This window comes from Podarcis melisellensis, assembly GCF_964234715.1.
Source record: "Podarcis melisellensis genome assembly, chromosome: 14".
Lineage (NCBI taxonomy): Eukaryota > Metazoa > Chordata > Lepidosauria > Squamata > Lacertidae > Podarcis > Podarcis melisellensis.
In genome coordinates, this window is record NC_138546.1 from 3549848 (window position 1) to 3572028 (window position 22181).

At 41.9% G+C, this 22181-nt stretch overlaps 1 protein-coding gene across 1 annotated transcript in view; it reads left to right on the forward strand.

Annotated features, from left to right (window-relative positions):
* Positions 1 to 22181, forward strand: part of MAD1L1 (mitotic arrest deficient 1 like 1) — a 456297-nt gene that overhangs the window by 157725 nt on the left and 276391 nt on the right. The window contains exon 12 of the mRNA XM_081889171.1: positions 3771 to 3911. Within this exon, the coding sequence (XP_081745297.1) occupies positions 3771 to 3911 (141 nt within the window). The remainder of the gene's footprint in view (positions 1 to 3770; positions 3912 to 22181) is intronic.

Here is a 22181-nt window from a genome sequence, read left to right on the forward strand (position 1 = left end):
AATTATGAAACAAACAAACAGAAATACATGGCACTTTGTTACGGGATGGGCAAGGGTGGGGAGTGTTAGGTATGTCACTTTGAGAAATCTTTTTTAAAAAAGGATTTGGGAGCGATAGTTGATTTTTATAACTTACTGCTTCTTCTTTTGATAGAAAACACATATAGGTGGAAGGGTTGTAGGTAAGTTGTAGAGCACCTGAATTTCACGCAGGTGGTCCCAAGCCAATCCCTATCACCTGTGCTTGAAAACCTGCAGAGCTGCTTCTAGTCAGTGTAGACAATTCTAAGCTAGATGCTGGCTTCTCGAAGAGTGCAAGGAGACAAGAGAAGGAGAACCTTCTTCTTCCAACCTCACCCAAACTGGAAGGGTCAAAGGGCTCCACATGCATGCTGCCAGCAAACTTTTGCAGGAGAGAAGAGCATCCAGCCAGGGCTAGGAGGCTGAAGGGAAATAAGTGCCATCTTAATCCAAACTTGACACCCGTATTCACCACATCCTGTTGGCTCTACATTGTTATGGAGGATGGTGTGGTCTGTGCTGTTCTACCTGCTGCATCAAGGGCCTGATGAATGGAGTGCTGTGCTGAAAGAGGTGCTGTCATGAGAAGGATACTTGGAAATGTGGTATAATGGGAATTGGGGTTGCTCGTGCGTAAGTTGCCGCTACTCTTGGCAAGGTTGCCTGGTTAAACCTTTCCCTGGCTGCACAGCCCTTACTCCGCGGCTGTGTCAGTCCCTGGCAGAATCCGTGAGTGGGCGTTTCTTGAACTTCTTCCAGCATAAAAGTTCTTTGACGCCAAGTCTCCGCCTAGCCTCCCTGCGCAGAAGTCTTCTGCGCAGGGTGGGCGTGGCCAGCGGAGGACCCGTGCTCTCCCCGCTGGTCTCTGTGGAAGAGTCCTGGAGCCATCTCTCCGAAGCCCTCCCCTGCTCCCCTTTCTTCCTGGTGTCACGCTGATTTCCTTCCCCAGTGGATGAGTTCCCTCTCTCCCTGCTGGGCCCTTCTCCGGCATCGCTGGGGAGCCTTACCTCCACTCTGGCTCCGATGGCAGTTCCCTAACAGGTGGCTAACCTGGTGCTTTGAGCCCTGCCCGCCCAAAGTGTGCGTGTGTTTTTAAAATATTTTATTTGTTTATTTAGAATAATTTAGAAATTTCTTAATCAAATAAGCCATAAGCAGTGTACATGAAACTAAAACAATTATAAATATAGAAATAAGATTAGCATTAATAAATAAATAAAAAACAGGATTATATACCTTATTTATCTGTCTATAAGACGCCCCCACGTATAAGACGCCTCCTATTTTGGGGACTTCGATTTAAGGAAATGGGGGGAGATGGCCCCCATGGAAAAAACACCCCTAAATATTGGACATTAATTTTTAGGAAAAAACCCTAGTCTTATACACAGAAAAATACGGTAATTTTTGTAGATGCCTTGATAAGCTTACTGAAACAGAAAAGCTTTAACAGGCATCTGGAACAGCATAATGAGGGTCCCTGTCTAATATCAGTAGGCAAGGCACAGGTGTTGCCACACTGGAAGATTGACTTCTCACAGATGGTACTTGCAAGAGTTCAAGTTCTACAGACTGAAGCAATTTTCTTAAGGTTACCTGGTCCCAAATTGATAAGGGCTTTATATACAGATAATAAGTAGCCAGTGGTAGAACTGAGGAGTTGCACCACAGCTTTCTGTGTAGCTTTTGGGCCAACTGCAGGGGAAGCTCCATGTGGAATGTATTGCAGTAATACAATCTTGAAGTTATGAACACCTGGACTTACATAAGACCAAAGGCTTGTCTAGTCCAGCATCTTTCCTCACAGTGACCAAGCGAATCGAAAACCCGCAAGCAGGGCATGAGCACACCAACACCCTTTCTGATGCCTTTTGCTGTGCTTTTATTTTAGAGTGTCACCTTCAGGTTAATTGCAGCAATCCATGACCCTTATAGGACTCCCCCTTTTGTAATCAGAATCCCAATTTTCATCTGGTTGCTAAGAGACATCTAGAGAAGCAGGTTTTGGACTGCTAGTTTGCGAGAGCAGCACTAGCTAGCATGGAGTTGTACCTCAATAACACTTGAACATTTGTATCAAATCAAAAGTTAGCCAAGAGACATTACACCGCAAATGAATGATAGCCCTTTTATTTGTTTGATAGCTTATAATAAAGGCTTGTCAATTCCTCCAAGTGTCTGCAAAGGGGCTATCAAGTATTTGATTTCAGAAAACAATATATTTTGAATATATCCCTGAGGCCCGCAGGCTTGAGATCTTATGGTATAATCAGGAGTTGGTAGGTGCCCACACTAAGCAGGCCATGTTGAACTGCCTTTCCTATGCATAGCTTCCTTTTTGCCAACACTTTGAAGCAAAGGGAGAAGTTGGTGATGCCATTTCATCTAGTCCACTGTGAAAGGCGTCTCCTCTCCTGTCCTCCTTCATTAACTCAGTTTCTCTAGCCCGAAGCTGTCCTTTGGTTCCACTGATGAGCCATCTCCAGCATTTCCAGATTGACCTTTCCATACCAAGAGTGTTTTGAACACATCAGCAACATTTCTAGCAGGTATTTCCACCTTGCTTTTCACACCGCCTCGAGTTTATATGCTCTTCCTCAGCCTTTCTCAGACACCAGGCTATTAAGCACCTGACATTTTGACAGCCAAGTTGGAGGCGCCCCAGAATCCATATGCTTAAAAGTATGTGCAGGGTTATATGCTGGCCTCATAAGTACTATTTCTGAAGTGCAACTCTTTCTTTTGGGGGTGGGTGGGGGACAGCAGCTCCTTTCGAGATCCTGTCTTGTATAGACAAAATACGTCAACAAGTTCTCCTGTGAAGCTTCACCCCCTGAGAGAAGGTTTATGGGCAGCGTTTTCCAGTGCTGCTCAGTTAGCAAGCATTGACATATTTATGCCAACAATCTATAGGACTATAGTGAGAGGAGAGAGTTTAGATAATAAAAATCTTTCCTGGAATTTAGTAGTGTATCAATTTATTTTACTGTAGCCAGTGAGCTGAGGAGGTCCATCACAACTTCCTGCCATGTGCAGAAGGAGTTGTGAGGATACCCTGTTAATGAGTGTTAATTTGAGTGTGGGTACAACCAGTGAATCAGCTAAATCTGTAAGGTGAAAGCACTCCAAACAAATTATTAAATAAGCTCTGAGTCTGCAAAAATCTCTCTTGTTGTGCGTGTGTACTATCAAATTGTGAGTGGGATGACTTAGTACTCACAGTTAGTCTTTATCGTCAGATACAGCCTCACTGGATGCTGTGCAGGAGTTCATTTTAGCTTTTGTTTTCAGAGTAGCATGTTGCTGCTTTTCTGGGCAGTCGTAGTCACACAGGCCAAATAGTTTCCAAGAAGCTATTTCTGTTTGAGCTCTGAGCCTTTTTCTACTGTCACTATGTATTTGTAGCATGGAAGAGGTTGCCCGCATATCCCTTTGCAATCTCCTTGCTTCTCTAGCTAAACAGTTTATTTAATGCAAATGTGTTCCTCTATTTCAATATATTTGTTTAATTATAATTGTTAATACTGGTGAGAATGGAATGCAACAGAACTGAACAGTGGGAAAATGGCCTAGTCTCCAAGGAGGAACGGGAATAAATTATACCAGCTTCAACGCAGCCTGAATTTATTAATTAAATTTGTATATTGTCCTTCATCCGAAGATCACAGGGTGGTTTACAACATAAAAATAATGAATGGAAGTCATAAAAAGCTAATTGTGTTTGCTTTCCTTTTTGTCCATTTCAACAGGCACGTGATGGAATGAGAGGAATTCTGGATTCCTACGACAGTGAGTTGAACCCATCAGAACACACTCCTCAGCTGAACTTCCGTGTGCGGGAGGCAGAGGACATGGTACAAAAAATGCAAGCGCACTGTGGTGAAATGGAGGTAATGTGGAGTTACCATATTCAGTTGCTCTTTCTGCATCAGTTCTCCATCTGTAAAGGGGAAGAATAGTGACCTACCTCACAGGGTGGTTGTGTCCATCAATGGCTGACATCAATAAGGCTCCAGCATGTGGATAGGGAGCATGGCAATGAATACCAGTTGCCGGAAACTAAATGTAAAGGAGGGCTGTTGCTTTCATGCTCTTCAACTAGAGGCAGTGTCATGGCTGCTGCCTCAAAACACACAAGCAGAGTTTCTTACATACAGTGGTACCTCTGGATGCGAACGGGATCCGTTCCGGAGCCCTGTTCGCATCCAGAAGTGAACGCAACCCGCATCCATGCGTGTGACATCATTTTGACCGTCTGTGCATGCGCGAGTGGTGAAACCCGGAAGTAACACACTCCGTTACTTCTGCATCGCCGCAACGCGCAACCCAAAAATACTTATTCCGAAGCTACTTCAACCCGAGGTATGACTGTATAAGGTAGAAAGAGATCCTTATTCAAGCAGTTGAAGAAGTGTGCATGCGCACAAAAGCTCATACCAATAACAAACTTAGTTGGTTTCTAAGGTGCTACTGGAAGGAATTTTTTTATTTTGTTTCTTATTGAATTAATGGGCTAGACTCAGCAGCACACATAAGGCTCAAGCTGGCGCAAGATGTTAATAACTGGATGGAAGTGACAAAGACATCCCAACAAGTTTCCATGCCCAGCCCACCAAGCTTTTAAAGACTATGTGTGGTGCACTCCCTTGCAACATTTACTCACCCTGCAAGGAATATCAGGATTGCAGATGTGCCGTCTTTCAGGTTGGGTGGGTCTGCTCCCTTGCATGAAAGTGGTGCCTGTTTCTAGGTGACAAGATTGCACCCTCATATTTTGGATCCTATCCAGTCCAGTTCTATTTCCCCACTCAGCTGCTCAAAATGCCCCCCACCCCAAACTATCCGCTGGGGCTCTCTGCTCTGCTGGAAAGTTGGGGAGGAGAAATGGCATCTTTGTAAGGAGAGAGGGGATCCCGGCCTCCTCCATTTCAGGTTCCCATCATTCAGCATGCCCGCTTTCCTCTCCTTCCTCCTCCTATGTCAGAGATTATCAACTCAAGCTGGATCCCAACAATGCGGTGAGGCACTTGACAGGCATCTGCTTGGCCACTATGGGAAGCAGGGGTCTTTGGTTTGATCCAGGTGGGTTCGTTTGTTCTGAACATTTAAAATAATAATTGGAAAAAAATGTTAAAACATTTAAAGCTGGTATGCATAAGCTATATAGTATAAATTTGCCCTAAACAGATCAATATATTTTGGAGAGGGATTGGAGAAAGGTAGATATATTTATCAGTGTGCTCTACTTGTTCTGTAGTTACAATGATTTACTTTGAATAGACGCAAATTAGCAAAGGTTTTACTCAGTCTTCTGGGGGCAGGGGCAGGGAGATGAATCAGTGCAGTTTCAATTTCTGCTTTGAAGATTGCCTTTTAAAGCAACTTATCATAGATTTCCCCTGCAGTGCATACTTTATTTAGTTTTTCATAGTTATCCAACTGTTACTTATTGGGGTGGCTTTAATACCTCTATTCATTCAATCTTGGTAAGGTGAATTGAATGTTCGGCTTCCAGGTTTCATTGTTAGCCTTCCACATTTCACACCTTTTTGCTTAAGGGAAAATCTATCTCCTTTTCTGTCTTCTTTGTTTTGGCACTGGTCTGTTCTGTCTTTTCTGAAGGAAGCATGTGGAGAAAAATATTTTTTTAAAAATAAGAAATGCTTTTAAAAATTCAATTGAATCTAGCAGCTGCTCTCTGTTAGACAGAACAATACCAGATGATAATGAGCTGCTGGTTGCTGATACAATATGGTGATGATGGTGGGGGAACTGTGTGGGAGCAGTAGGGAGTCTGGGCATTTGTTCCCAACATCCAGTATCCAGCAACGGAAAACTCAAATTTACCTATAGGGTGTGCTGTAACACAGACAACAGAAATCTCAAACAGATGATTTCCCAAATGTTGTATTTACTCCTTTGCCATAGTCCAGCTACCCTCTTACCTAACTTTGACTCATTCTAAGCCAATTGATTTCCCTTCAAGCCTTTTTTGAGCAAATGTTTCATTGAACACAATTGCTGCCTTTCAAACTTCTCTGTCTTCCTTTCTGTCACTTTCCCCAGATTTATGTTCAAATAAATGACGACTTCATTTGCTCCCTGATTTATTTTTTCTACCTTTGTATAAAAAATCTTGTTCTCTACATAATGTGATGCCATGAGTTCCCTTGAGGAATATGGTAGGTGGAACCATATTGATATTAAGTTGGTGTGGGAACATGTTGTTGGACTGCAACTCCCATTGTCCCTGACTTATGGCCACATTGGCTGTGGCTGATAGTTGGAGTTCAATAACATATGGAGGGGCGCAGGCTCCCCATTCCAAATTTAAGTAATTTAGATATTTTCAAATATAAAAGCTAACAGACACACCAGCTTCCCAATAGATGTTATTCTCCTGATGGAGATTTCATGATGCTTCACCTTTGTGCAAATAGAGCTCTGGACCTAAGGATTTAATGAACAAGGGCTTATGCCAGCCTGGTCAGCCAAGGCACCTGTGATGATATTGGTTGTATTTGTGCTCCGTTGACACTGAGTACACTCTTCACAAGCAGGCTTTACTCCTTGACGTAAGTTCCTGACAATTGTTTTGAGAGAGCACTGTTAAATTTAGGCTTGGGAAGGTTAGCACCAGTAACGCAGCATCATAAATGTAACTCCATTAATAGTCTTTTCATTACAACACATTTGGCTCGGCAGGAAACATTAATGAAGAGAGATTTGCCAGGGAGACTCATGCTGACACCTTCAATAGCCCACAACATCCTTTTATATTGAGAGATTTATACTATCTAGGAGCTCCATATGTACTCTAATCAGTTATACAGGCCCAGCAGTTTTCACACATCAAATGCCATATGTTCTAGTTTTGTTTTCCCATTTTTGGGGGGAGGGGGGTTTGAGTGTCCTGAAAACTTATCAGCCAAGTATTCTCCCCCCTTTCCAGCCCCTAATAACTGTGGCACATCTGCTGATCCTGGCATCTGGGCACTGCCAGTGCTTTCAGTAATCACAATGAAAGAGAGCTCCGCAAAGTGTTAAGCCTCTTCTCCTGTTGGTATTCAGAATTTACACATGGAGATGATAAAGTATTTATCTGGGCAGTTTACAGCTTTTTTTCACATTAGGAGCCTGCCTGCCAGTCATTGCCGAACACATTTGCAGCACCTTGTTTCTCCTTGTCCTCCTCCTGTTATTTCCTGCCCTCCCTCCCAAAGGAGCCATTTTTCTTTTCTCAGATTTCTTCTTAGGCAAATCTTGGTATATAAATCAACTATCAAATTCCATGCAGCCTATCCTTGCATTGTATGAACCATAACGGGGGACTTATCCATTCATTGCAGGTATTCATTAGTTGCTTTTCAGGGCTAAGCCCTCACAAAGCAACCTATAAGGAGAAATAAAACATAGAAACTGTGGTAGAGTGTGAAGCACTGAGTGGACACAGACAAATAGTAGCAATACAGATACAGATCACCAAAGTTCAGGTGTTCACGCCTGAAATAAAACACATAAAAAGCAGATACAGACATATATGAAACAGATTTCTGAGAGTACCCTTTTGCTTGAGCAGCCTCTGACTAGAAAGGTTTGATTATTCAGTTATTCTTAACATATTTAATTGTATTATACAAAACTGTGGTGGTTTGTGTAAATGTGGGAAGCTGCATGGTTCCTCCTGGCCCTTTTAAACAATAAAACCTAAACAGTGGTGCAGCTTAGAGTAGTTCTCCTTGAAAGCAATTCCAAATTTTAAGTGTCCTGGGCCTGGCCTATATTCTGCACAGCTAAGATTCATGAGGTTGTGAGTGAGTGAGGCCCTAAAAGTAGATCGCAATACTCAAACATGTTTATATTGGAGGCTGTACTGGAGATACTCTGGTCCCAAGTTGCTTGGGTGGTAAAGATCAAAATCAGCACCCTGAAGAATCAAATTGGTACTGTAAAATGAGAGTAATCTAAGGTTCTGCAAAAGAACTAAATGCACAATTATAAGATGGGGAACAACTGGCTTACTAGCAGTACATGTGAAAAGGATCTAGGGATCTTTGTGAACCACAAGCTTAACATGAGTCAACAGGGTGATGCAGCAGCCAGAAAAAGGTAATGCTATTCTAGGCTGCATCAACAGAAGCAAAGTGTCAAAATCAAGGGAAGTATTAGTACCACTCTATTCTGCCTTGGTCAGACCACACCTGGAATACTGTTTCCAATTCTGGGCACCACAGTTTAAGAAGGATGTTGACAACCAAGGTGATCAAGGGTCTGGGAACCAAGCCTTATGAGGAATGGTTGCCGGAGCTGGGTATGTTTAGCCTGGAAAAGAGGTCCTTGAGAGGAGATATGGTAGCCATCTTCCAATATCTGAAGGGCTTTCACATGGAAGAGGGAACAAGCTTGCTTTCTCCTGCCCCAGAGTCAGGAACCCGGACCCATGGCTCCAAGTTACAAGAAAGGAGATTCCCACTAAACATCAGGAAGAGCTTCCTGATGGTAAGAGCTCTTCAACAGTGGAACGGACTCCCTTGGGAGGTTGTGGACTCTCCTTCCTTGGAGCTTTTTAAGCAGAGGTTGGATGGCCATCTGTCACGGGTGCTTTAGCTGTGATTCCTGCATTGCAGGGGGCTGGACTAGATGACCCTTGGGATACCTTCCAACTCTTAAGATTCTATGACCAGAGTCTAGTAGTTCCAGTTGAAACCCAGGCAGCTACATTTTAGGCCAGCATAAGTTTTTGAGCTGTCTTCAGTGGCAGCACTGCTTAAACTCAACCCGTCCCTGGAGGCAGGTATCCCTGACATTCTTTGCTACTCTCAGGCTTCTTTGCTCACCCAGCAACTGATTTGGCAACAGTACATTTGCCATGTGTGATGCTTCAGCAGGGCCTCTGGCTAATTTAAACACATGCTTATCTAGAAGAGGGTTTTAATGTGTATTTTCCCACCACCCCCCTTTTCAACCTCCCTAGTGGTTTTGTTCTCAGTGGATCCTATTGCTGGGGTTAAAAGTCTCTCAGAAAGGATTGTCTTAACTGCCTTTCCTATGGGTTATTTGACTTTAAGACTAAATAACAGCACTTAGTTGTGTTGCACTTCTTACCATCCATTCTCAACCCCCTTTTGGTGCCTCTTTTGAAATGTTAAACGTGTCCCCTGCTTAAAGTGGTCTTGTCAGCAATAACAGTGGTGCATGTCAGCATTTGTAGAAGTTTTTTTTCTTCTTTTCCCCCCAACCGGGGAGTTCGGCTCAACTCCTTAAGTCTACCTGACTGTGGGAGACTAGCAGATGATAACAGAGCCTGGCTTCTATAGAGGATTTAAAATTGGGTTCTTTTCCAAGGAAGGCTTGGAAGGAGGAGATAACTAATGTTCATTTACTATTCATTCACATTTTGTCACAAGGGGAGACGCAATTTCAGTGTGGAGGCTGAGTGCTTGAATGTGGCTGTGTTGGAGAGTGTTGCCATCTGTATCTGGTGATAGACTACTGACAATATAGATGCTTTTCCATAAGGGAGGTAGGAGGCTTATTTGTCATGACTGCAAGCCTTCAGCTGGTCCCCACAAGATGGCAGCAAAGAAAGACTTCTCACTGAGAGAGCTGCCTTTTCATTTTGCATGACTTGTGCTTAGTTATAAATAGGTAGGTGTATGAGAATTCTACGGGATGCAAATAGTCTTGTAACCAGAAGACTCTTTGCCATGTTACGCATTAGAGCAGAGTTGGTCAGTTGACTTCAGCTTGTGGGGCTAAATGTTACCCAGCCAAACTTTTCAAGGGTTCTCTACCTGGCCAAAGTGTTGACATTTTCTCTACTGCCCTGAGCACTTTGGCTAGGGAGGATTCTGGTTTTTTAAAAAATAGAATTAGCTGGCCTCCCTCAATCCCACAGGCATATCATACATGAAAACGGGACAGCCGTGTAACACCTTGTTGTCATGCCAAGGACTGCTTTCCAAGTCTTCTCTCTTCCTTGCTATACATTGGTGAAAGTTCTGCTGCATTTGCTGTGTGCTGTATTACATTTACTCTGCAACAGCCTGTCCACTGATTCAAAAGGGTGCGATTATCCTTTTGGTTAAAAAGTGCAAAATGTACACTTAGCAGCTGCAGCGTATTAAACTGTATCTACGCCGAGGGCCTTCTGGCGGTTCCCTCATTGCGAGAAGTGAGGTTACAGGGAACCAGACCGAGGGCCTTCTCGGTACTGGCGCCCGCCCTGTGGAACGCCCTCCCCTCAGATGTGAGAGAAATAAGTAGCTATCTACATCTGAAGGCAGCCCAGTTTAGGGAAGTTTTTAATATTTGATGCTGTATTGTTTTTAACATTTGATTGGAAGCCGCCCAGAGTGGCTGGGGAAACTCGGTCAGATGGGTGGGGTATAAATAATAAATTTATTATTATTATTATTATTATTATTATTATTATTATTATTATTATTATTTGTACATCAGAGCAAAAATGCATTACATTTCTTCCCTTTCTCAGATAATTAACCTCCAGAAACCCCAGGGACTCAGTTGAGCCCTGAATAATGACAACTGTAGCATCACTTGTGTAAAAAATCAATCTTTAACATGGAAGCATGTACACTTTGGAACTCCCTTCCCGCTGACATCAGGCAGGGACATCTGCTGCAGTCTTTTTTGGTGCCTGCTTAAAACATTTTTGTTTAGACAAGCCTATCCAGACATGTAGATGTTAACATGTTTTTATCTTTTGCTGTTTAAATTAATTATTTTTTAAATGTTTTTAATTACTTGTTTCTAACTGATTTTTATTTATAATGTTAATATTTCTTTTAAGCCACTTAGAGAATTTGCTACATAAAAATCTTGTTAAAATAAACAAAAAATAAAATGCAAGTTAGCAACACTTTTGCAGGCAGGACATCCTCCCCAAAAATAGGGACAATAATTTATTGGGAGAGTGACCAGAAGGACAAGGCTGTCCTTGTTAAACAGGGCCAATGGGAGTGCATACCTTTTTGGATAGAGGTGCCTGATCAAAGTTGTTTGGCGTATAACAGTGGTTGTCAGCATGTTGCCCTGCGGATGCTCCGTGACTATTGTACCTGCTGGTTGGGACTGATGGGAGCTGTAGCCCATAACATCTGGAGAACACTATTTTTCTTAGCTCTGGCATATAAACTTCATGGAAATAGGTGTGTGTGTGTGTGTGTGTGTGTGTGTGTGTGTGTGTGTAGGGGGCGGAGATATCAGGAGAGAGATATATATAAGGAAAGATGAAAGCAAGTAGACAAGAAACCTGTCAGCATTGGGCATGGTCTCCAAGAGCCAGAGTTCATTAAGAGAGTGACATTCTCAGTGAAAAGAGGAATACAGAATATTATTTCATACAGATCACATCAATGCTTTGCACATTAATGCCTTGCAGAGGGCTACTGTTTGATGAGCTGTGTGTAGCAAATGTTGGCAAAGGGGTCTGCACTCATAAGTTTCTCTCTGTGCATAATAGAGAGAGGGGCTTCCTGCCTCTTGGTTACCAGTTGTCCATTAGAGAAAAAGAGAGAGAGTGAGAGCTGTGAGTACAATTCATTTTTAACTGAACTCTTGTGTGCTTGCTGTGACTAAACGCTAACTCGAAAGTTCCATCCCAGAACTCTGTGTCTATATAAGCCAGTTTCTCTGAATCACTGAGGATTAGCTAGTTGTTCTTCAACTGATAGGTCAAGTCGATCATGCCTAGATCTCAACTGGGTCAGAGGGGTATCTTCACCAATTGCTATTTTTTAATTTTTTGCTTATTTAGGAAATCAACCATAAGAAGAGAGGATAAAGAGATGGTGTGTGTATGAATGAGGCCCCCAAAGTAGCCCTTGTGAGACCATGGTATCCTCAGACACATCTATTGGCACACACCCCTTCCATATTTTTAAGTTGATGGTTTTTTTGGCCTTTTTGGGAGGCGAGGGTTGGCTCTGTTTTGTGAGTATTGCCTGATATTTTGTTGGCCTTTCTCAGTCTTCTCCCTTCCCCCGAAACACTCTGTTTTGGGGTTACACTGCCTACCACTGGTGGGGATACTCTTATCTGTAGTGACCGCCTGCTTGCTGATTAACCAAGTGCATTGGGGTGCTCGTTGCAGAGGCAGATTTAGGGGAGTACAACCAGTTCAGTTGCACTGGGCACAGACCCTCCTGAGCGCCACAACTATGATGTTGACTGGAAGGCAAGAGGTGTCTTTGTGTGTGTGTGTGTGTGTGTCTTTGTGTGAATTTTGTCACACAGGGTGCCACTGAAATTCAAGACTCTAGGGCAGGGGTCAGCAAACTTTTTCAGCAGGGGGCCGGTCCACTGTCCCTCAGACCTTGTGGGGGGCCAGACTGTATTTGGGGGGAAATAATGAACTGAATTCCTATGCCCCACAAATAACCCAGAGATACATTTTAAATAAAAGGACACATTCTACTCCCGTAAAAAGACCAGGCAGGCCCCACAAAGAACCCAGAGATGCATTTTAAATAAAAGGACACATTCTACTCATGTAAAAACACTGATTCCTGGACCATCCGCGGGTCAGATTTAGAAGGCGATTGGGCCGGATACGCTCCCAGGCCTTTGTTTGCCTACCCATGCCCTAAGGCAGTGGTGTCCAAACTTTTTTCAGAGAGGGCCAGATTTGGTGAAGTGAAGGGCTGTAAGTTGCTGACCTTTTTTGAGGATTGAAGTTGTTGAGCTTTTTTTAGGAGCTTTACCTCAGAAAATAAACTGGCCCTGGATTAAACAGGCCGGATTAGGCCCCGAAACGGACTTTGGACATACCTGACCTAAAGTCTACCCCTGCCCTCATTCCCGCCCCCTCTGGCACAGTAGGTTGTGGGTTTGGATTACTCTACCTGTCATAAATCCTCCTGGGTAGCGTGTAAACAGGAACTTGTCAAAGCACTATGCCCATGTCTAAATTTCAGTATTTCCCTTTATTGTGGGAAATTGAAGAGAAGGCTTACTCATGCTCTGAGATGCGGAGAATATTTTTTAAAAAGCAAATCTGTTTTCTAGCGCCTTGTGCCTAAACCACCAGCAAACATTAAATTGTAGATTAATATCTATGCCATTCCATAAAAACATAACAGGGTCTCAGGGAATTTGTCTGGCTCTATTCAGTTCTTTGGGTTTTGCCACTTATCCTTTTGGCTTAATCAGTGTTAAAGTCAAACAAGCTTTGGTTGCTGCAAAAGCTTTTTAGCAAACAGAAAGGCTTGTGGTTTAGAGCAAATCGGCAGTCATTCTGCAGACGCGGCAATGCAGTTTCTCAAATTTTATTTTATGCTAAATAAAACAAGTAGTACTATTGAATGGTGCATGTGCTGTGAATATTACTTTTGATAACAGCAGGAAAGAGATGGGTTGCGTGAGACTTCAGGTTTGCACATAGTACAGATTTACATGTTTAATTTATTCAGATGAGTGTTCACACCATCGTAAATAGAGCATTGTGATGCTAGGCCTGTCTGTCTGTCTCTCTGTGATCACTCGTGGCCGAGTAAGATTGTCTTCTGTGAACGCAGTCTTAGCTGTGTGTCCATAAATGACTGTGGAGGCCAATTCTAGATCTGCACATTTTTCCACAGTGGGAACATAGGTTTCTGGACGGGAGGTGATCACAATGAGGATCTTCCAAATGTGCTAAGGCATCCCATAGAGGACACTAGCCTGGAAGTACAGGTGTATTATGTCAGGTGGCCCAAAGCTTGGACTGCATCTGTCCACTCCTTCTCCCAAGCTCTTTATCTGGGTCATCACTGGATATAGTCCCCCTGTCATGAAGATTTTATTTATTCATATCCTGGCCTTCCTCATAAAGAAATTGAAGGCAAACACGAACAAGCTAGATATTTTTATTTTATTTAGTTTTGTTTCAACACCCATTTAAAAAACCACTAAGAACATGACATTTAAAAACAATCACAACTAACATTTTTAAGATTGCAGGTTAAAATGCAATAATTTTAAGTTCTTCTTGATGTTAATAACAAGGGAGATGAATGTACCTTATTGGAGAGGGCAGAGAGCCACCACCAAGAAGACCCTGCCATGCCAACCTGGCAGCAGCCAGCAATATATGCTATGGGGTTTCCCAAACTCATTTTGGGATACAGGGACATATATACTTCAGTTGTTTAGGTTGCTCTTTCAGCTTTTGTTCTCAGACTTTCAAGGGAGTAAGCAACTGGGAGTTAGTAACCAAGTTTAGCCCTGTAACTGATACAGTCATAAATAAATGCGAAGCTGTGGTGTGTAGAATGCATAGTTTACCCAGGGGAGTTATCCCAGGAGAAGTGCAGGTCTGATTTTAATATAAATGGGAGTTAAATTAAAATATTATTTGTGCATGAGGAACTTATAATAAATTCATTGCAGTAACCTTGGTTTATGTAAGGCATATCTGTGAGGTTCCGCTGTAACGAAACACACATGAAGTAAGAAGCATGGCACAGACATAAAGGAAGTAGTAGTAGTAGTAGTAGTAAGTAGTAGTAGTAGTAGTTGTTGTTGTTGTTGTTTACCCTGCCCATCTGGCTGGGTTTCCCCAGCCACTCTGGGCGCCTTACAGCATATCTAAAAGCATAATAAAAACAAGTTTTAGAAACCTCTCAGTACAGGGCTGTCTTCAGATTTCTTCTAAAAGTTGTGTAATTCTTTATCTGCTTGACATCTGAAAGGGAGGGCGTTCCATAAGGCGGGCACCACTACCGAGAAGGCCCTCTGCCTGGTTCCCTGTATCTTCGCTTCTCACAGTGAGGGAACCAGCAGAAGGCTCTTGGAGGGGGACCTCAGGTTTTGGGCTGAGTAATGGGGGTGGAGATGCTCCTTCAGGTATACTGGGCCGATCAGCTCCAACACTTTGAATTGTGCTTGGAAACGTACTGGGAGCCAGTGAAGATCCTTTAGGACTGGTGTTATATGTGTGCAATGGGCGTGAGTTATTTACCGGTAATCAAAAAGTTAACATAAGAGTTATATTTTATACTTAACAAAATTATAAAGGTGGTGACATATGTGTAAATGGGAAAACCCAAATTTAATTTTATTTAAGTAGCATAGTATATAGGGGCTTCAGTCTTTCTAGATCTAGAATTTCTCTGATTCATATTTCTGTGAGTGAAGGCAGAATTGTGCCCAATGAGAGATAGCAGTGATATTTATTTTCTGTAATTCAAGCACAATGCTTTAGAATTCATTTCTGTCTGCCCCTCTCTCACATGCACATCTTGGATAGTAAAAGGGATACTTCTGAATCTATAAGAAGTCAAAGTTCATAACATCCTTCATAAAGTTCATTACCACTTCACAACAGCTCCTTGATTTCACATTCTCTGTATATTATTGTTCTTAAGGTCAGCAGTAGTTTCCATTTACCAGAGCGCTAAGCTTCACTTGCTCTTGGAATTTATTTCCATGCCTGAGTGTGGGAAGGATCAAGGGTGGAAAAGAGATCACCTCCCAAGATGTATCCTCATGTTCTCAACCAGGCTGTGATGCTCTTAAGAGCTGCTTTATGGCATATATCCAGAAATATATATTAGCCTCTTAGGTACATTAGCCTGTTTACCTTTGACTGTTAATTATGTCTCTGAAACAGACAGCCTTCAAGTTTGAAGTCCTTTTTCTTTGACTTCTATGTTTAGACACCCTAATGAAGAGAATAAATGTGAAAAGTGGAGACTTGAAAATATTTAAAGCATAATGCATTTGCTTCTCTCAGTTACTTTGTAGTAAATTTTATTGTCTGTCTGCTCAGAGAATGTAATAGAGAATGCAGTGGAGAATATAAAACTCACAACTTGATTGACAGGACCCAGCTTCTCGTTGACAGATCCTCATCATGTGTGATTGGGTTGTTGGCTTCAGGTAATTGGCATGCAGAAAACGGTGTGATAGAGTTTTGCTGAGCTTCCTTCAGTGACACATGGATATCATTGACTTGATGATGCATTTCTTTGGGGTTGCCTTATCAGTGCTTTCAATGTAGATCCAATAAGATAGCCTTGCAAGCTGCAGGACATTGTGTGAAAACTGTGAGGACATCAGAAATAGCTTCAACATATTGGGAGATACACCAGATCCATTCCCTCCCTCCCACCCAAAATCTATTTGTTTGTTGTTGCATCTTCTTCCAAGGAATGGAGAGTGATGTGTTATGGTATCCCCTTACATCCTCACACCAATCTAGTGTGGTAGGCTAGGCTGAAAGATGGTGACTTGGCCCCGTGAATTTCATGACAGGGGAGAAATGAATCTGGATTTCCCTGGTGGTAGTCCAACTCTCTAATAGAGTCTTGTCTACTACAACATGCCTATTTTGGTTTGTGTGTTTTTCTTCTGCTTGGAAAAGGAGTTACTTGTACACACAGGTAAGCCTTGTCTATACATGAAGCACTACAAGTGATTGTACACAACCTTGCCTGCTTAGGAAAAAATGCTGAGAATCCAGAACTACTTTTGTAGAACTTGTATCTTTCTCCAAAATCGGCACCTGTGTCAGTCTTTCCAGTGCAAAATTTTTAGATGTAGTTTCTGACAGAGTTGAATGCAACATGAGAAACATCCCATGACCCTGCTAGTCCCGAGTCTGTCTTCTCCTTTGTGCCAGTCCTTTGGACACAACTTTATGTCAGCTCCATCAAAGTGCTGGTCTCGAGTCAGGCTACTCTCTTTTCACAAATCAAAGTATGGGATCACAGCTTAATTTAACCTCTTATCTCATGGAGCACTTCACCGTGGCAGAATTCTAATTTCCAAGGCACCTGGTATTGTGTTATGCCTGATAATGCCACTAGCTTAGACTGAGAATGTGTCTATTTACTGGTGCCCTGCATTATAACTAGACCTTCCATTTTTTCTTTCAGAGCATTTAAAACCATATTACCCCATTTTCAATATCTTTTGCAGCTTCAGACAGAGGTGTGCACGTTTGATTTGCACCCTTCTAGCAATGTTCTCTTTCCCAGCCGAACTCTCCCCCTCCCCCCCCATAGGTTGTTTTAGCTCAGTAGCACCCTCACCTTCTTTTCTAGCTCACTCCTTCTTAATGTGCTTTCGTCTCTCCATTCTGTTTCCCTGTTTCCTATTTATAGACTAACTTGCTTCAGCAGCAGTCAATTAGAACAGCAGTGAATCCTTTAAAAGGAGGATGCCAGGAGGGAATATATTTGTTGATTTGCTTGCTCCCGGGGAATCAGATTGATAGTTTAGTTGAAGCCCTTGCAGCACATTAAAAATTCTCTTGGGTTTTGTTGATTTTTGAAATACATTTTCATATATTAGGAAACAAAAAGAGGGGGAACACTTCATTTCCATGCAGTTCAGAATGCAAAAATATCAAGAGGCAAGTTGTGGGGTTCTTGTTTTTATTGGAGCCTTTAACATAAAAAAATCCTTGAGGAAACTTACTGGTTTGTTTCCTATTCATTCATTTATTTTTACATTAGTATCTCACTTTTGACGAGTTAACAAAGTACTCCCAACATTAATGCAGTTCTTTTGCATTTAAAATCTTTAAATGCAAAGCTAAAATCAGAAAAGAAAATGGGAGGTTAGATGGGTGGAAAAGTGGAGAGCTGGTTGAAAAGCAGAATTATAAAGCACAGCAAAGGGGTGATGGTGTGTATGACTAATATAGTTTCTATTGAGTTGCATCTCCTTGAGAGCCAGTGTGTTGTAGTGGTTAAGAGCGGTAGTCTTGTAATCTGGGGAACCGGGTTCGCGTCTCCGCTCCTCCACATGCAGCTGCTGGGTGACCTTGGGCCAGTCACACTTCTCTGAAGTCTCTCAGCCCCACTCACCTCACAGAGTGTTTGTTGTGGAGGAGGAAGGGAAAGGAGAATGTTAGCCGCTTTGAGACTCCTGAGTACCACTTAGGTGGGTCATTAGGTGTGGATTAGTTGGATTAGACTTTAGCAACTAATCCACACCTAATGACCCACCTAAGTGGTACTCAGGATATCACTCAAGAAATCACTCAAGATATCCCTCAAGTAATTAAGGAACAAAAGAAGAAAAGGCACACTAGCCTGGGAACTTCCTCTCTGCCCAGAACATTGGAGGCTATACACCACACCCCCTCAACAGTATTTATAGGAACTCAAACACTGAGATCCTGCTCTGTTCCAGTAACAAGAAGCCGAAAGCACCAGCCTGAAGATGACGAGTGAGACCTCGTCGAAACGTCGCCTAGACACCCCAACTTTTACACGGGAAGACACCCGAGGACACCAAAACCTGCATATATATATATATATATATATATATATATATATAAATATATAAATAAATAAAATCTTCCTACCTGTCCTGTTTATTATTGTTGCTGGTGGTTATGTTGGAATTGTTTTCCTCTTTTCCTTCAACAAGCTCCTTCCCATTTCATCCATCATTAAGAGACAATTAGGTCACCCATTGAGCTTCGGGATTTGAACCTGTTTCTCCCAGATCTTAGTCCAGTACTCTAATCACTATGCCATATGGGCTCCAGGCGCCTTCTAGGAATCTCAGATCTAGTTTTTATCACTATAATATTAATGTTTCCGTTTATATACCACTTACAGTCTGAAAGATCTTAAAGCAGTTTACAATATACACACTCATAATATGTGTGTATATACATACATATATAAACACACACACACCAATAACACTATGTCAAATGAATCACATAACAAAGTACATAAACAGTATTCAAGAACATAATATAAATAAATAACATTAGAGAGTGTTACAAGGCAGTATAATGCAGTTTTTCAAACAACACAACATTCATGCAATGTAACTCCATCTGTTTCACACAGCCACTACAACCATTCACTACTTCGAGCATTACCTTTGCTCATACATCATTTATTGTTAATTATGACAAATAATAATAATAACTGTCACTCTATAAAATACGAGTGGGTATCATGTCTCTGGAGAGTTTATGATCTAAAATTTGACAAAGAGGAAACAACAGCATAAGGGTCAGAATATATAGGCAGGAATAAATGGGAATTTATTTGAGTTAAGCATCCTCAGGCTTGGTTACAGTAGGATGGGGTGGAGTGCCTATAATCCTCCACATAGTGCTTGGCCCCAGTTCCCATAACCACTGGCTGCATTGGCAAGAGCTGATGGGAACTGGAGTTCCAAAAGGAATGTTACAAGTTCAGTAGGGCATGGAACTAAGATGTTTTATCAAGCAAAGGTTTCACATAAAAGGTAGGTTTAAAGAAGGAATTGAAAGAGAGCTAGCTTCATATAGACTTAAGAGTCGGACAGGGAGAAATGGTTGAGCTGTTTGAGGGAGCATGAGACTTGTGGACAGCTAAAGGGGATGGAATTGAATGGCATATACAGGAGTGAAGAAATAGAGGGACAAGGCCATGGAGATTTTTTTTTTTTTTTATAAAAATTTTTATTAAGATTTTTTACAGATACATATTTAACAAACAAAATAGGTTTCATAACATCTTTTCATTCTATTGCGGACTCCCTCACGTCTCCCGCTTCCACTTTCATCATTAAAAACGAATTTTTCCAAGCAAATTATCATCTTGTTTATACTCTTAAGTGCAATATTTAGGTTAAACTCAAATAAAAAATTATAATTTAATGGTAGACAGTTATTTCTGCTCTGGCTTCCTTGTTAGGATTCAACCAAATTACAGTACTTTTGTAAATAAATCTTAAATTTCTTCCAGTCTTCTTCAACCCTCTCCTCTCCCAGGTCGCGGATTCTGCCAGTCATCTCAGCCAGTTGCATATAGTCCATCAGCTGCATCTGCCATTCTTCCAGTGTTGGTAGATCTTGGGTTTTCCAGCTCTTAGCAATAAGTATCCTTGCCGCCGTTGTAGCGTACATAAAAAATGTTCTATCCTTCTTTAACACGTTCTGGCCGACCATGCCCAGAAGGAAGGCCTCTGGTTTCTTGGTGAAGGTATACTTAAATACCTTTTTTAACTCATTATATATCATTTCCCAAAAGGCCTTCACTTTAGGGCAGGTCCACCAGAGGTGAAAGAATGTTCCTTCATTTTCCTTACATTTCCAACATTTGTTATCAGACGAATGGTATATTAGCCAATTTCACTGGGGTCATGTACCATCTATATATCATTTTCATTACATTTTCCTTCAGAGCATTACATGCTGTGAAGTTCAGCCCGGTAGTCCATAACCTTTCCCAGTCCTCAAACATAATGTTGTGCCCAATATCCTGGGCCCACTTTATCATAGCCGATTTAACCAATTCGTCTTGTGTGTTCCATTTCAGCAGCAAGTTATACATTTTTGAAAGTACCTTGGTCTTAGGTTCTAGCAGTTCTGTCTCCAGTTTCGATTTCTCCACCTGGAATCCTAACTTTTTATCAATCTTAAACACTTCCTTAATCTGAGCATAGTGTAACCAGTCTCGCACTTTATCTTTCATTTTCTCTAAACTCTGCAGTTTCCAATTGTCTCCATCCCTTTCTAGTATTTCCCAATATTTTGGCCAATTGGCCTCCATATTGGGTCTTTTTCGGGCCTTGGCCTCCAAAGGTGACAGCCACCTCGGTGTTTTGTTTTCTAATAAGTCTTTGTATCTTGTCCAGACATTAAATATTGCTTTTCTGACAATATGGTTCTTAAAGACCTTGTTGATCTTAACCTTGTCGTACCATAAATATGCATGCCATCCAAATGCATTGTTAAAACCTTCCAAATCCAGCACATCCGTGTCCTCCAGAAGTAGCCAGTCTTTTAGCCAGCAGAAAGCTGCGGCTTCATAGTACAACTTTAAGTCTGGCAGGGCAAAGCCCCCTCTTTCTTTTGCGTCCGTTAATATCTTAAACTTAATTCTGGGCTTTTTGCCCTGCCAGACAAATTTGGAGATATCTTTCCATGGAGATTGTGCTGTATCAATGAATGAATGAATAGGAAGCCAGTGTAGGAATTTAAAGAGGGATGGAGCATGTCTGAGTAACGAGAAGTTGAAGCCAAGTCTACATACTTGTTCACCTGTGTTGATGATGCCATTTATAGGAGGTTAGAAGGATAGATGCTTGGTCCTGGGCATGGACATGTGGAGTTGTAGCAAGTGATAGTCCTACTCAGAGTTGACCTATCAAAATTATAATGCACATGACTAAGTCCTACTTTTGCTTTTCTTTACTGTTCAGTTCTCTGGTTAGCCCTCTTTATATCCATTTATGCCAAGGGAAGAGGAAAAGAGATGGTAGGCTGTTAATAGAAAAGTTGCATAGTGAAGGACATACAGTGAACCGAGTGGGATGCCCTTGTTGTTCTTGCATGCTAAGCATGTAAATTTGCCAGCTGTGATTTGTGTGTATATGCATGATGAGAACAATTTTGTGTCCGGTATTGGGGGGGGGGGCAGTGCTTTAGCATCAAGCTTCTTGAGTCCCAAGGATGTCAAACGACTCCCTTGGAGTCCATCAGTATCAGAGGTTCACTCAGCCATGACTGCAAGATGCTGTCCTAGCTGCCTTGCAACTCCAACAGCAGCTGGCTTGGCAGAGTTTCATCAGTCATGTTGCCTTTTTCTGTCAAGGAGAGAGCTGCAACCCGACAGTTTTGCTTGGCAGCATGCTAGCTCCCCAGAGGCAACAGTGCCATTGGCTTGGAATAGGGGCACCATACAAAATAAGTGTGTGTTTACAGAAAGCATAGTATTCCCAGGAGACTCTTGCTGATCCTTTTGATCTTTGTATTTTGTCTTCTGTGTAGCCAAGGCTTCTGAAGGAAAACAAGAAGGAAGAAATGAACAGGCTGCAGTGCTGGGACTTGCTCTCTTTCCTCCCCCAATGAGATTTAGAATCTGTATTCTGCAATAAAGAGTGTGTGTGAAAGTAGAAACTCAGAAACACCTGAGTTGCACCTCTGTACCTTTCTGCTGGAAGGTGAAGCAACCTTTCCTTCTTGAACCCAGAAGATGGGCAGATGCAGCCCATGAGTAGGAAGTTTGTTCATTTGCTTGTTAACAGTTACACCCACTCTTTCAATCATATTTATCAGGTTGGCTCGCAATAAAATAACAAGCACATAAAAATAAACAGATGGTGATAGAAATAAGCTAAAACAGCAAAACTGTAAAAGCAAGATAAAAAAAATTATGCAGCAGAATCCAAGAGATCAGCAAAAAACTAAAGCCTGG